Genomic DNA, 16134 nt, shown 5'->3' on the forward strand with positions numbered 1-16134 from the left:
AAACCATTTTTTTAGGATATCTGATTTGTGTATTTTCAGTAATTTAATGTATTAGTTATTATGGAATTGGCCAAAAAGGGTGAACTTTGAATAACAATAGAAGTTATTTGCATATTTCCAATGAAACTTAGCACTGGGAAGTCAGTTTTGGTCAGTAACATCATTGGCGAAGTATCACCTTCTTTTCACTTCTCTGACCACTGAATCATTCAGACCAGAGTTGGTTTGTGGATGTTTAAAGTCCAGATCATTTCAACCGTGTTTAACACAAGTGCAGTTTATGACTCCTACAAGCCAGACTGTGTTGCATTTGTTAGATTTGACCTACTGACGGAGTATGAAGATTGTTGCCATTGTTCTAGCCATGTGCTTCAATGTCCATGTAATGTTTTGTTCCTGATATGTGATTTAACTTATTCTTTGTTCACTTTCATCGAAACGGCAACTCTAGTATTAGTGTGAATGGTATTTTTCCATTTAAATATAGTTAATTTTCACAATATAATTTCTTATATTTTCATAATGTTTTAGGTTTTAAGTTCCTGTAATTTACAGTGTCATTCTCCTATGTAAGCTTGGTTAATAAACAAAGAAAGAGTTTGACTTAAATAATTATATAACCTGTTGCAGTAGGCCGATAATTGAACTAGCATTAGAGTATGCCTTCAGTTAGCATATTATGAATGTCAGTGCTATCGGATATGATGGCCTTCATTTATTTATTTAGTTCCTGATGACAAAGTTATCTGTTCAGTAGACTGACTTGTTCTTTTTTCGTAATCATATTCATGGTTCCCAGATCAGAAGTATCCTTAGTCATAGTTATGTTTCATAAACAAAAGCTAATTCTTAAAATTCAGGCCAAACGTTTTGAGCTCCAAAGAAACTTGGCCCTACTGACTAAGACGATCTACACACTTTGAGTCTTTTTAAACACCATGTTTCGATTTCTAAATCAAAATGAGTATAGTTTAATATGAATCTAGTAATAAGGTTTAATACTATGGGGAGTATGTCAAAATATATTGATACATTCAGTATTAATACGGATTACGAATAAACACAAAAAAGAACTCACCACAGCAGTCTTTGCGATTAGTAACAATTACTTCATACACAAAGTATTTTGCACCGAGATCCACTTTCCACCAGGCACCGTGTTCTTTCTGAGTACTGGTACAGCTACCACTACCCCAGTTTGTGTTGGTATTACCATCCACGGCATTGCTTGCCGGGAAAGATGGTGACCAATCACTACTTTGCGTTGCTGTCTTACCAATTGCCACATTCGCTAGTATTGGTTGGTATTCTGAAATGAAATTATTGTCGCGAGCCAATATTTGATTGAGTTGAAGCATATTGCTTTGATTATTTTATATTTTGGAAAGGGTGAGTTTACACTATACGACAATCTACAGGTGGTATTTTGAAATTTCCTTCAGTATGCAAATACTGAGTCAGTTGGAAAGTAGATAAAGCAATTGTCAGAAATATCAACGGCATATAAATGGTCTATCCCCATCCCTATTTTATGTTTTTATTGATATCAAATTAGCGCCGTGTATTAGTTAAGACCGCGTGCATTAAGTTACAACAATTATGACGCACCTAAACCTATTTTGTACGCATGGAAGTGTCTGCACTTTTAATTCTAAATTGAAAAATTGTGCCGATAACATTCCAACAACCATCCATCCTAGAAATCTCACTTCAAGACTACATCTTCTCGGGAAGCATAAAATTAAACTTTGATCATTTTTGTCAAATATCAATAATGATGCTGAAACCAGATTGCTGATTCAAATTATATTATTTTTCACGTAAGTAGCTGGTGGCATACGCTGCATGCATAATATCAAGTTGATTGGTTATTTAATTTGTCTCGCAAAATGTTCTTTAGCAAAAGAACAACAACACATCATAATTGTTTTGGAGGTAACGTGTGATGTTTGTTTCTTACCTTCTGCCATAACCCGCATTTCACAAAAGTTGAGGTATTCAGATTTGTCTACAAGTTGCATACTAACATAACGCCCAATTATTGGATTGGTACATTCGAAATAAATGTTAGACTGACTTGTTTGGCTTTCAGTTATTATATCACCACATTGAGTATTTCGGGAAATATCTTCTGACAAACCGACTCGGATTTCAGAATTCACAATACGATTCGCTGAAATATAATAAACAAAATGATAGTGTCACGTTCATTCATAGTAGGAATTAGTGCTTGCTGATTACTGGTCATTTCCGATCTAACGTGACGTATTTTGTGGCAATTTTGCGCGATGTGTACATGTCATTTGGATGAACACCAGTACAGTGAGAGTAAATCATTGTACTCATACATGAATGACGCTTGATTCTGGTTTACTTTCAAAAAAGGAATATAACAACAAAATAAAATACTCAAAAAGAAATAATTAAATAATTTGTTGCAGTAGTTTGCATATTGAACTGCCATTAAAGTATGCAGTCAATTTGAATATTATTAATGTCAGTGCTATCTAATAGCATGGCCCTCATTTATTTGTTTATTAGCAAATGCCAAAATTATCTCCTTAGCAGACTGACTTGTGACGGCTGTAATAGAATGAAATGTTCTTTTTTGTTTATTAATATTCATGGCCCCAGATCAGAAGTATCCTATGAGTCATAGTTATTTTTCATTATTAAATCCACATTCACGTGTTTTTAAACACCATGCTTCGAATTATAAATCAGAATGAGTATAGTGTAATAAGTATCTAATACGGTTTAATACTATTGGAAATATTTCAAAAGCCTTTGTTACATTCAGTATTAAAACAGATTACGAATAAACCCAGAAACAACTCACCGCAGCAGTCTCGGCGATTAGTAACAATTACTTCATATACAAGATATTTTGCACCAAGATCAACTTTCCACCATGCACCTAGTTCTTTCTTAGTACTGGTACAGCTACCGCTACCCCAGTTTGTGGCGGTATTACCATCCACAGCATTGCTTGCCGGAAAAGATGCTGACCAATCACTACTTTGCGTTGCTGTCTTACCAATTGCCACATTCTCCAGTATTGGTTGGTATTCTAAAATGAAGTTATTGCCGCGATTCAACATTTGATTGAGTTATTGCATATTGTTTTGATTATTTCCTATTTTGAAAAGGGTGAGTTTAATCTATGTTGGTCAAATTATTTCAAAATGTTCGAGATGCAACTAGATAAATAATATGTAAACAAAACTTTAAAGTCTTTTGTTTGTGTTACATGTTACATTTCATATGATTACAATGTAAACAGGAAAAAAATCTGGTTATAGTGACCAGCGTATACATTATATAACAATTTACAGGTGATAGTTTGAAATGACCTTCAGTATGACAATACAAACCCAATTTGAAGGTAGATAGACCAATTGTCAGGATTATTCGCGGCATATTCATGGATTATCTCTGTCCATATTGTACGTTTCTAGTGAAATTAAATAGGCCCATTGTTTGAGTTGAGATCGCATGCATTAGGTTATATTACTTATGATACACCTGAATGTATTTTTGTAAGCATGGAAGTATCTGCATTGTTAATATCAATTCAAAAATTGTGGCGATGGAATTTCTAAAATCATCCAGCCTAGAAACCTTACTCCAAGACGACCTCTTCTTGAGGGAGCAAAGAATTAATCTTTTGAAACGACGTTGATGACCACAATTATGTTATTTCTCCCGTAGGGGCTTTAGGCATATATAGGTAGTGTACGGTGTTTGTTTCTTACCTACTGCCATGACCTGCATTTCACAAAAGTTGAGAAGTTCAGATTTGTCTACAAGCTGCATACTAACATAACGCCCAACTATTGGACCGCTACATTCGAAATAAATGTTAGCCTGACTGGTTTGGCTTTCAGTTATTATATCACCACATTGAGTATTTCGGGAAATATCTTCTGACAAACCCACTCGGATTTCAGAATTCACAATACGATTTTCTGAAATGTAACAAACAAAATAATATTGTTGTGTTCATTCATAGTGGGAATTAGGGCTGGATGATTACTGGACATTTTCAATCTCATCACGTGAGGTATTTGGAAGGAATCTCATATGATGTTTACATGTAATTTGGATGAACGCCAGCACAATAGAAGTAAAACATTGTATTCATACCAGAAACACGCTTGATTCTGATTTAATTTAAATGAATAAAACAACGATATAAAATATAAAGTCTATTATGAATGTCAGTGCTATAGGATAGCATGGCCCTTGTTTATTTGCAATTGCTAAAGTAGAAAAGTAATCGTATTCAGGATTCTCAGATCAGGAGTATCATATTAGTCATAGTTATGTTTCATAAACAAAATTTAATTCTTCAAATTCAGGGAAAATGTTTGAGCTCCAAAGAAACTTTGCCCTATAGACTACAGAGATCTACACACTTGGAGCGTTATTTAAACACCATGTTTCGATTTCTAAAGCAAAATGAGTATAATTTAATATGTATCTACTTATATGGTTTAATACTATGGGGAGTATGTTAAAATCCATTGCTCCATTCAGTATTAAGACAGATTACGAATAAACCCAGAAAGAACTCACCACAGCAGTCTTTGCGATTAGTAACAATTACTTCATATACAAAGTATTTTGCACCGAGATCCACTTTCCACCAGGCACCGTGTTCTTTCTTAGTACTGGTACAGCTACCACTACCCCAGTTTGTGGCGGTATTACCATCCACAGCATTGCTTGCAGGGAACGATGAGGACCAATCACTACTTTGCGTTGCTGTCTTACCAATTGCCACATTCGATAGCTTTATTTGGTATTCTACAATGAAGATATTGTCGAAAGTCAGCATTTGATAGAATTAATGAATATTGGTTTAATTTTTCATTTTATTTTGTGGAGAGGTGAGTCTAATCTAGAGCAGTCTTTGAAAGTCGTTGGTGTGTGATACATGATACATTTTATATGATTACACTGTAAACAGGGGAATATTCTGGTTATAGTGATTAGCGTATTCAGTATATGACAATTTACAAGTGATATTTTAGAATGTTCTTCGGTATGCAAATACTAACACAGTTTGAATGTAGATAGAGCAGTTATTAGAAATATCCACGGCATATACATTGTTTATCTCCGTCAATATCGTACGTATTGAAATCAGTTGAAATCGTGCTTTGTTTAAATTATGATCATGTGCATTAAGTTAAAATAGTTGTGATACACCTAAACCCACTTTTGTACGCATGAAAGTATCTGAATCTGAAATTTCTACAATCATTCATCCTAGAAACCTTACTTCAAGACAACATCCTCTCAATAAAGCAATAATGTATTAATCAATTTTGTCAACAATCAATAATGGCGGCGAAACCACGTCAGCTGATTAAAAGTATATCGTTTTTCCCTGTAAGTATCTTTAGCATATATGCCACAAGCCTAATATCAAGTTGATAGGTTGAAGAGCTCATGAGAAACAAATGCGAACTTTTTCGCCATTTTTACCAAACAATTCAGAATGCCAACCAAACCTTGTGTTTGATCATGTTATTTAATTTTCTCATAAAATGTTCTTTAGAAGTAGAAAAACAACAAGAATAAGTCATAGTTGATTTACTGTATTGAGTTGGTTTCTTACCTGCTGCCATAACCTGCATTTCACAAAAGTTGAGGTATTCGGATTTGTCTACAAGCTGCATACTAACATAACGCCCAACTATTTCAGGACTACATTGGAAATAAATGTTAGCCTGACTTGTCTGGCTTTCAGTTATTATATCACCACATTGAGTATTTCGGGAAATATCTTCTGACAAACCGACTCGGATTTCAGAATTCGCAATACGAGTCTCTGAAATGTAATAAACAAAATGATAGTGTTATGTTTATTCTTAGTAGGAATCAGTGCTGGCTGATTACTGGTCATTTTTAATTACATCGCGTGTCATATTTGGTAGGAATCTCAAGGGATGTGTACACTAAATTTTGATGAACGTCTGTAAGTAAAAGTAAAACATTGTAACCATACACAAAAGACGTTTGATTCTGATTTACTTTTAAAGGAATACAACAATGAAATAAAATTCTCAATAGTTTGATAATTAGTTAATAATTGCAGGAGGTGGAATATTGAACTACCATTAGAGTCTACTTGCATATTATGAATGTTAGTGATATGACCCTCATTTTGTTTGTTTATTTGCTGTTGCCAAATTTATCTCCGTTGTAGACTTGTGACGGTTGTGATACATTGAAATTTTCTTTTTTGTGTAATCATATTTATGGTTCCCGGGTCAGAAGTATTCTACGAGTCATAGTAATGTTTTGTAAACAAACAATAAATCTTCAAATTTGGGTCGAATCTTTTGAGCTGCAAAGAAACCTGATTACAGACTAAAGAGATATATACATACAGAGTGTGTTTAATCACCATGTTTCGATGTCTAAACCAAAATGAGTATAGTGTAATACGTATCTAATACGGTCCAATACTATTGGGAGTATGTCAAAAGCAATTGTTACATTTAGTATTAAGACACATTACGAATAACAGTAACAACTCACTACAGCAGTCTTGGCGATTAGTAACAATTACTTCATATACAAGGTAGTCTCCACCGAGATCCACTTTCCACCAGGCACCTAGTTCTTTCCGAGTACTGGTACAGCTACCACTTCCCCAGTTTGTGGCGGTATTACCATCCACAGCATTGCTTGCCGGGAAAGATGAGGACCAATCACTACTTTGCGTTGCTGTCTTGCCATATGCCACATTCGTTGATTCTAAAATGAAGTTATTGTCGCGAGTCAACATTTGAATGAGATAGCGGACATTGCTTTGATTATTTTCTATTTTGAGGAGGGTGAATTTATTCTTGGTCAGTCAAAACATGTCTGATATTTTAAAAACTTACTAAATTGTATACTTATGTTTTGAAAAGTATTTTTGATATAGAGATCCTTGTCAATAATAAAATATGGCTCATTTGCGTGGCGACAAGAAATGTATATCTGGACGTATTGACAAATAGAATATGCATAAAGTATTGTTAGTTGAACGTGTACTTGACATTGAAATTATAAAGAAGAATTTAGTTCCACCTAATCAAATACAGATTTGATTTTTTCGGAATGATTGATTATTAAGGAAATTGATATAATGATTAAAATACACACTGGGCAATTGATGGTATATTTCAAAATAGGTGCCAAGTGTAAATGATTAATTGCCTGTTGTTCAAATAAGTGTACAGATATTGACAAGAAGTTTCGAAGTAACCAATCATAACACGGCCCACGAAGAAGGTAATAATAGTGATTTGGAAGCCCGATTAGTAGTGCAATTTTGTTGTTATTCTTAGCGAGAATATATCTGAAATAAAAAATAAATATTTTTTTTTTCAGATTATAAATACTTATATCGTGAAAATCCTTATTTACCTTCATTCTCTCTGGGAAATCTACCAGCCAGGTTTGCCTATTTAAAAAAGAATAAGTTATTATTTATTATATGTGCCAAGATTTTGTAATGAGGTATAAATAAGCAAAGAATGGGTTTAAATGATAATCAGATGATCTTATGCAGAAGGCTTTTCACGAATCAACTACTCAGATTGATATATGACAGGTTCAACCGGTAGGGGAGAATATTCTCATTATTCTCAATTGTTCGTCTTAATCTCGATGTCCACATATCATTCTTTTGTACATTAATTGTTGTAAATGCTCATAGATTGATGATTTCATGTCAAGTTGTGTAGCACTGTACACATTGTCATATGTATGTGTGTAAATGTACCCTGTCCCACGAGTATATGTCCATTTTACTTTGTTAAACTACCTATGCGATCATTGATGTGGAATTAATGGATGGCTATGTCAGTGTATATTGCACTACTCATCTGGAATGCATAAATTATAATTAAGGTAGAGATGCAGTTTACCTGACAGGTATTTTAATTAGTTAATTAGGAAACCAAGATGACCTCCCTTGTCCACAAAACTATATATTTTCGGAAAGCGTATTGTATGAATTTTAAAATTTTGTTAGTATTTATTTTTATGGTCACTGTAGTTTGAAATATGCACAAAAATGTGCTTTTTTGGTCAAAAGTGATTTAAAAAAAATAGATTCTAAACCATGCTTCTGTTTGCTGTCAAAATTAGTTCATGGGTACATCTGTTACTATGAAACAAGTGCCGTCTTGAAAACTGTCTACCACTTGTAAATTTTGCAGGGCAGCAGCCCAAAATTCACTACTTCAAGTTTATGCATAAATTAACACCCAGGCTAGTTGTCTGTACGATTGTTGTAACACTATTCAACCAAAAACAATGCCCCGACGGCGTTTTGAAGATAAACACATTGTCAATCATTTGTGAAAATTTCAAAACAAAAGGTCAAAGCGTCTAGGAGCTATTTTTTTAAGTTCCGGGATGTGCACTAAAAAGAAGCTGAGATAATTGCTAATTTGCATAACAATTCACTCAGTAAGAAGTTCTCTAATGCTCATAATTAAAATGGCTGTAACAGTTCCAAAGTTAAATATAGTGCATAATATGGAGATCCCGTCATTTCTTTTTTTCACCATGTTTTTTGTTTATTATTTATGTACAGCCTTGCTAAATCTTGCTAAGCATTCAAAAGAGAGAATGTTTGCACCTGTTATCTATATTTTAAAATCGTTTTTTGAGTATGTTCTACTATTCTACAAAATTTTAACAGTCTATAGCCAAGACTGTTTGGATAATAAAAAGCAAAAAAAAACAAAAAACATTTTACTCCCAAGTGCCCACGAACCTGCATCTCTACCTTAAAGCTTCAATCAGCAATACGGGTTACAATCAAGTTGTTTTCTAGGTGGTTGGTAAACTTAACCTTATTATTATTTATATGATCATAAACAGAGAAAATAGTAGTGGTTGTAGTAGTAATAGTTTGTAGTTTTTAAACAAAAACTGTGAAAGTGTTTGCACAAGAGATAATACAACGTGTGTGGTTGCACTTTGCTTTTCATAAAATTCAATTTCATCACAAATTCACTCCACCACATTGTCAAAGCGAAGAGGCCAATACCGTGAATGTGCTAGAAGAGTTAAACTCTGTCAAGACGATGTGATGTTTGGCAGGCAATGTAACAGAAAGCGATTCTCGTCGTTCAGTGACGATAAAGCTACCACCAATATGGGAACAAGCAGTGCTCGACATAAAGATATCACCGCCACTGGTTACCCTACAACATCCACCGCATACGTCATTCAATATAATGGCCCAGTTATCAGAGATCAATACACGACTGTACAATCTTGAGAGTGTGCAAGGTAAAATTTGGCAACTTGACGAAACAACAGGTGGGATAAAAGTTCCGTGGAAGTCATAAGCACCATGTTTGAAAGTTTTGAAAGTCTCAAATCACCATGTTTGAAAGCACAAACAAAAAACTAGTATTAGAAAACAGTGAACTAAGAATCTAGACAAGTATATTCATCGAAGTAACCTAAAAAATCATGGTATACTAGTAATATCTGAAATCATCACCTTCCAATCAAAATTAATAAAAATAAATCTAAATCAGCCCACAGACAATGGATCACTAAAGGTATCCTAATATCTTCCAAAACAAAGCACAAATTATTTTTAAAAACGCGGAGTCGCCCAAATAATTTTCAAATAATTGATAACTATAAATCATATCATATCTTACTGACGAGGCTGCTTAGGACGGCTAAGAAAACGTATTATTCAAGGAAAATAGTTATAGAAAGATGATAATGCCAGTAAAACGTGGAAAGTAATCAATGAGATGTTTTAAATGAAACCACCAGCACCAAAGTTCTCAAAACGTCAATAAAACAGCCATCACAAAAAACTGCAATCTTGCAGAAGAATTCAATGATTTTTCGTAAATGCCATAACCTAACTCTGTGAAAAAATAATTTCTTGTTTTAAATGTATTTTTTATTCATATTAGCATATATTATAATTGCTGCATTATGGGTGGGGATGAGTAGTTATTAGCATGCATGTGGGGGGGGGGGTAGTGTATGTTTTTAGTGATTGAAATATTTAATTTAATTTAATTCATTTAATATAATCATTGTTTGCATACTCGAATAATGATTTTGATAAACTTGTGCCTGCAGTAGTTTTATAAACTCAACAAAACAGTAAATTTGTATCGTTTAATTGCAATAAATAATCTCTAGTTTCAATTGTATGTGGGGCACTATTTTATTTGTATTACCAGATTATCAAAATATATTCTTAACAGATAGCTTTCTATTGTGATGGAGACCCTCTATAATTGAGATCAGTTTCTGTATTTCCTATTCTTTATTTTAACGCAGCACACTATATACTTGTTTGCGATTCCCATGAAACATCCTTGAAAAATAAATATAAACTGCGTAAACAGGGGTGAACGCGAAAGTCCAACAGACCTGCAATCAGATGGAACGACCTCACCGGCCATATTTGGGCTTGTGAATTTGCATATATGTCATACGGTGGGTGGAGCAGCCAAGCCACGGATCATAACCGGACATTGCATGTGCCTGTGTTTACTTGTCTCGCGCTATGTTACCATGCTGTTAATGTCAACAAAATTGAATAAAACAACCACTATTTCTCCAAGAACGCAAGAAATTATTTGTATTGTGTGCGGTCATCGTAAAGGCAGACGAAAGCTGACAAAATGACCCTTGCTTTCCAGGAAATTAATGATCCGTTGTTTCAGACAAATGTCGTCTGTCGAAGTTGTTCCAGGAAGGGGACAATTTGAAAAAATAATCAAAGTAAAGGGTCAAGTTGAAATACCCAAATAGCAAAGAAACCAGGCCACTAAGGTCCACCATATTTAAACCATGGGTGTTCGTTTTCTGGGCCTGTTCTTTCAACGCAATTAATGTCAGCACTATAGTGTCGGGGTTTTCTTTAAGCTCAGTGTCTGTAGACGGCTTTGGTGTCCTAATACTTTTAAGGCTCGCTCCACACATTCTTTTGATAACATTGCATTCTTTTCTGAAATTCAAGCTAAAATGTATGCGATTCGGATCTGAGAAAGTATATACAATTGTCGGGATCTAAGTTTATCCAAGAAAGTATGTATGGTTTCAGGGGTCTCAGTTCATTTGTTAATTAGCCTGTCTTCTGATTAATAATAGACATGTCAACCATTACAAGCCCTGATCTGTCCGGTAATGTGAGGGCGCTTACACTGATTGTAAGTCTCTAGGGATTTCACGGTTACAGGACTTTCGCGTTCACCTCTCGCACTTTATATCTATTCTTCATCAGAATCGCAACAGATGGCAAGCAACTTGAAGTTGACAGACGCTATCACAAAATTCAAGTTACTGATTGAATTTGATTGGCAGCTATCGGATGTTTCATGCAGCATTACAATAGTCCCATGCATAGTCATAACACACTAGACTGGTTGCCGCTGACTGTCACTGGGGGCAACCTGATACCGTGGACAAAGAGTCAATGAAATGTCCCACGAATTCGTCCGAAAACGGGGACTTATAATTCGGTCTCCGTCCGTCTGTGCGTCTGTGCGTCCGTCCGGAGTCATATCTCAGAATCCCTTGGACCGATTCCGTTCACTCTTTGCATGTGCCTAGTACTTGATGTGGGACATATGCATATGCAGTGGTTTAGCGATTCGATTCAAAATGGCCGACTGGCAGCCATCTTATTTTTTGAAAATGTTTTTTTTGGACATGCTTTATCAGTTTTCATTTAAACTTGGTACATAGATTAAACATGTTAGGATACATGTTCATGACGATTTATTTCAAAATTGGATCAAAGATGGCCGACTGACAGCCATCTTGTTTTTTGAAAATGTTGTATTTTGAACATGCTTTGTATGTTTTCATTCAAATATAGTACATAGATCATACATGTCCGACCGTCCGTGCGTTCCTGAGTCTGTCCATCTCTCCATGTGTCCGTCCGTCCCTCAGTCTGTCCAGAGTCATATTTCAGAATCCTGTGGACCGATTCCGTTCATTCTTTGCATGTGCCTAGTACCTTATGTGGGACATATGCCCATGCAGTGGTTTAGCGATTTGATTCAAAATGGCCGACAGGTAGCCATCTTGTTTTTTGAAAATGTTGTATTTTGAACATGCTTTGTCAGTTGTCATTCAAACTTGGTACATAGATAGGAACATGTCCATGATGATTTATTTTGCAATTGGATCAATTGGACTGGCAGGCATCTTGTTTTTTTATATGCGGTATCTTGGACGTGCTCTGTCAGTTTTCATTCAAATTTGGCACACACATGTACTTTATACATTTAGGATGTATGTCCATGACATCTGACTTTTTGGCCTTACTACTATATTTCCACAATTTATGTACCATTTGCATTCGTATTTGGCACATACGTACATATCAGTGTGTTTCATAATCAGATCAAAGATGGCCGAATAACGGCTGTTTTTATTTTAGGCCATATGACTACTACACGGAACACGTGTTTTGATGTAAATAAATATATTGTATACGCCACTTGGAACTCAAGTTTTAAGGACACGCTCGTCACAACCCCTCCGCTTTAATATGACGAGCACAAGGAGAACTTAATTTAACGGGGACTGTGTCATTTTCAATGACTTGTTCAAACTGTTCATGTACAATAGCTACTACATAAACCCGGGTTTTAAAAACAAAACAATAGTACATTACTGGAAATTCTTATGTGTCAAACGTTTTCCAACAGTACTTGAACACCTTAAAGTACAATGTAGTGTGGCTTATGTTGATAGACATGAGAAGCCTAGCGGTGAACTCTCTCTCAATGAAGGGTCGGGAAAAGGATTAGTAATCATGAAGAATAATAAGGATGGTTAAAATGTCTCAATTACTGACGAGAGTTGGTTTCTCTGGAGAAGTCAGTGGCACAATAAAGTCTTGATATTTACAATATTCCTGTAACCGCGGATGATGTACCACACCCTCTATGAAATCAAATGAAATCTTGACATGCACTTTGTCTGAAGGGGACTAAGTCAGGTGCTATCCGTCGTCTGAATCGTATATGCGCAGTTTCGCCAGCTCGATATAAACATACCCCCCCCCCCCACACACACACACACACATGCACACGGTGTGGGAATCTACCGAGAAGTCGCGGTAAAATGCTGAAATCTGATTGGAGGCGCCTCCAAATTAGTGACAACTGGTCCTGAAACAAAATGTAGCGTTGTGCTCCGATCGCAAAGAATCGCCGATACAAAAATGGTGACCTCTCCCCCAGAATTCTAAGTTGAATTATTAGAACACACTGGAAAACGAACGTCATCAATTGGAATTGTTAACGAGATTACTGATAGTAATAAATGCAATTTCACTAACAAACAAGGACATTTTCTTAGAATTATTGTAAAGGCTCGTCGTTTACCATGTTGAATTATCCTCATCCGAATGATGTACCATGAGATGATAACATTTTGGTGTTTGCGGCCAGATCTTAAGTAAATAAGGCTGGTTTGGATCAGGCTTTGAGTAGATTAATTGTGACGGAAGAGCTGTCGCGACAGTATTGTGTTTTTTTTTAAGAATATTAATAGTTGTGCTTTCGCTCAAATTGAGACAGGAATTGGGCTACTTGATAAACTTATTACCAAACGCTTGAGCGTGGTATTGAGAGTTTGTTTTCAGGGGTAGGTGTTACCAAGGTGGAAAATGGTTGCACATATGGGGATAATTTCTGGAATTGCAATAGAGAGGGTTCCGGTCGTAATACAGTATATATATTGTGTTTTCATGTTTCGTCTAATACTTCTGTGGTATTCTGCTGCTGTAACTAATGCAAGATTTGTTCTGAAATTCAGTGTATTGTGTGCACTCAAGGGTTATTCGTTTTTTGCTGAAAACACCCCTATGTTTTATTGGCAGAGTCGACCTTGTTTCACTCGCACTGGGAAATCTGCATTGTCGCTTGAATAAGAGCTAATTAAACACAATTTCCAGACCGTAACCGTAGTATATAACAGCCGATTTTAACAGCCTATCACGTGATTTTACTCAGAATGTCAACATGGGAAGAGGCTATTTCATTTTACGCGGAAATAATTGGGAGTAGAATATGTGAGGGATTGTATTGCTGAGCATTTCTGTTTTAGTGTACTGGTTTGAAAATGTTGAATTTGCATGATTCGCGATGTTTTCTTTACTGAAACGCCACTAATGGTTGAATCTCGGGTTTGAAGGAGAATGTAACAGCGCACCACGTCAGCGCACCACGTGATTCGTTTGAATACAATAGTGAAGGATAGGGCGCTGTCTTACCTCGGTGAAACGTTTCGCAGTCAGTCATACCTCGGTTATGTTTAGTACGTAGTTTATAAATTTATGTTAAAATTTGGCAAGCATGCCGTGCAACTGTGGTACTCCACTGATGGGATGACTTTCGTCAACAGCGGTCGTCGCTGAACTGCACGCTACAACTTTGCTTGTGATGTTGCTTGCTAGCCGTGGATTGAATGAATCGTGACCGGTTAAAATTTTGCTCATTTGGCGTTAGTAATCTGTATTTGGAACTGGGTAACACCGCAACGTCGCCAGCAGAAACCTCCTGGTACTTAGATGTTAATGGTTGCGCCTCCATGGCAATCGTTAATTTTACTGCGGGGATCTTCCGAGAGCCCTTCAGGGTTTATAAAACTCAGTACCAGGTGGTCAACATACATCAAGTTCTCTCAATCGTTGTATTCCATGTGAGGTACACCTAATACTAATATGCTAAAAATGTCACTGAACGATTTGAACCGGATAAAAATAGCAGATGAAAATTTGTTTACAAAATAAAAATAGTTCGGTTGCCAATGGAAACAAGCCAATAGGCTGATTGGCGATCCGCTCCGCTCAAAAACAAGCAATATGTTTTCGGATGTTGCCATGGTAGGACATGAACGTGACTCTAACGTCGGTTTGTATAACTAAAACCCGGCACCGTGAACGAAGTTCGCAAAAAAAAAAAACATTCAGTCTCTAGAAGTCACTTTATTGTATTGTTATGACGTATTATGCTGTTAAATTTATTATTTCCAACCGTTTGGCTATAGTATTTTTCTAGATTGGAGGCAGCATTTACATTCCACTCAAAGTTCAAAGTTGCATTGGGATTACGTTGATACAGTGTAACAATGATGTCGGCGCCGGTGACCTTTTACCCGTGTGCAACGTAGCCAAAATAAAATGCATGACCATTTAAATACTGCTATTACAAGACTGGTATGAGGTAATACATTTGGAGCGAAAGTATTCAAAAAAATACTGTTGGCTGTTGCCATTGTAGCGGTGGGCCAAGATTGTTTTCCCAATTAGTGACGGTACGACCTGCCTGTCAAGTATGAATAAAATCAGCCAAGCCAAAACAAATCACAGAGGAGTTAAAAGCCGTTGCTGGTAAAAAACTTTGGGGTCAATTTTCTCGGTAATGAAAATAGACATAAAACATTTTCTTTTGCCCACACTCCAACTGAGTAGAATGAGCTACGTCCATGCTTTTTAATCATAGATATGTTGGGTGTGATACATTTGGCGCGAAGGCTGTTGCTAAATATTGTTTATTTCTGGTATGTTTCGTAAAACTCTACTCCTGAATGGACTACTTTGTTAGCTCTCAAACCTCATTTGCATATGGGGTTTGAAAATAAACTGCAGTACATATGTAATAATGTGGAATACTTAATTTTCACTGAAAATATTTTTCCGCTAAAATAAATTTCAATGAAAATGCCATTTCCCTCATACTCTATTGAGACTTGACACAGCACAGTGAAAATTTGATCCACACGTAATGCTTGAAAACTTTTCAGCGAAAATTCTATGAGACTTTATGAGAGTTGGAAATGAACATTATATGACACCCACCCCTACCCCTCCATATACACTACACCCTCAAAACATCCTTTCACCAGTGTATTCTATTTGACTTCAGGAGTAATTGAAATAAACAAATTATAATTTCAGCCTCTAGTCCAGCACTGATTAAATAAACTACCTCGTCTTTATGCCAACTTGAAGTTATTCATTGCCTACACCAGTGACTTCAAAGTCTGTGTTTCAGTCCCAGGAATTTACTTGCCATTAATTGCATGGGAGTGCCATTCTTTTATTTTCTATTG

General features: G+C 35.8%; 1 protein-coding gene across 1 annotated transcript in view; it reads right to left on the reverse strand.

Moving 5' to 3' along the window:
* Positions 1–16134, reverse strand: part of LOC102809222 (uncharacterized) — a 28638-nt gene that overhangs the window by 11601 nt on the left and 903 nt on the right. The window contains exons 2-9 of the mRNA XM_085507989.1: positions 7429–7465; positions 6553–6771; positions 5627–5839; positions 4579–4809; positions 3756–3968; positions 2840–3070; positions 1961–2173; positions 1079–1309 (exon numbers count right to left, since the gene is read on the reverse strand). Of these exons, the coding sequence (XP_085364115.1) occupies positions 1079–1309; positions 1961–2173; positions 2840–3070; positions 3756–3968; positions 4579–4809; positions 5627–5839; positions 6553–6771; positions 7429–7465 (1588 nt within the window). The remainder of the gene's footprint in view (positions 1–1078; positions 1310–1960; positions 2174–2839; positions 3071–3755; positions 3969–4578; positions 4810–5626; positions 5840–6552; positions 6772–7428; positions 7466–16134) is intronic.

The sequence above is a fragment of the Saccoglossus kowalevskii genome, chromosome 14, assembly GCF_978046115.1.
Source record: "Saccoglossus kowalevskii chromosome 14, keSacKowa6.1, whole genome shotgun sequence".
NCBI lineage: Eukaryota > Metazoa > Hemichordata > Enteropneusta > Harrimaniidae > Saccoglossus > Saccoglossus kowalevskii.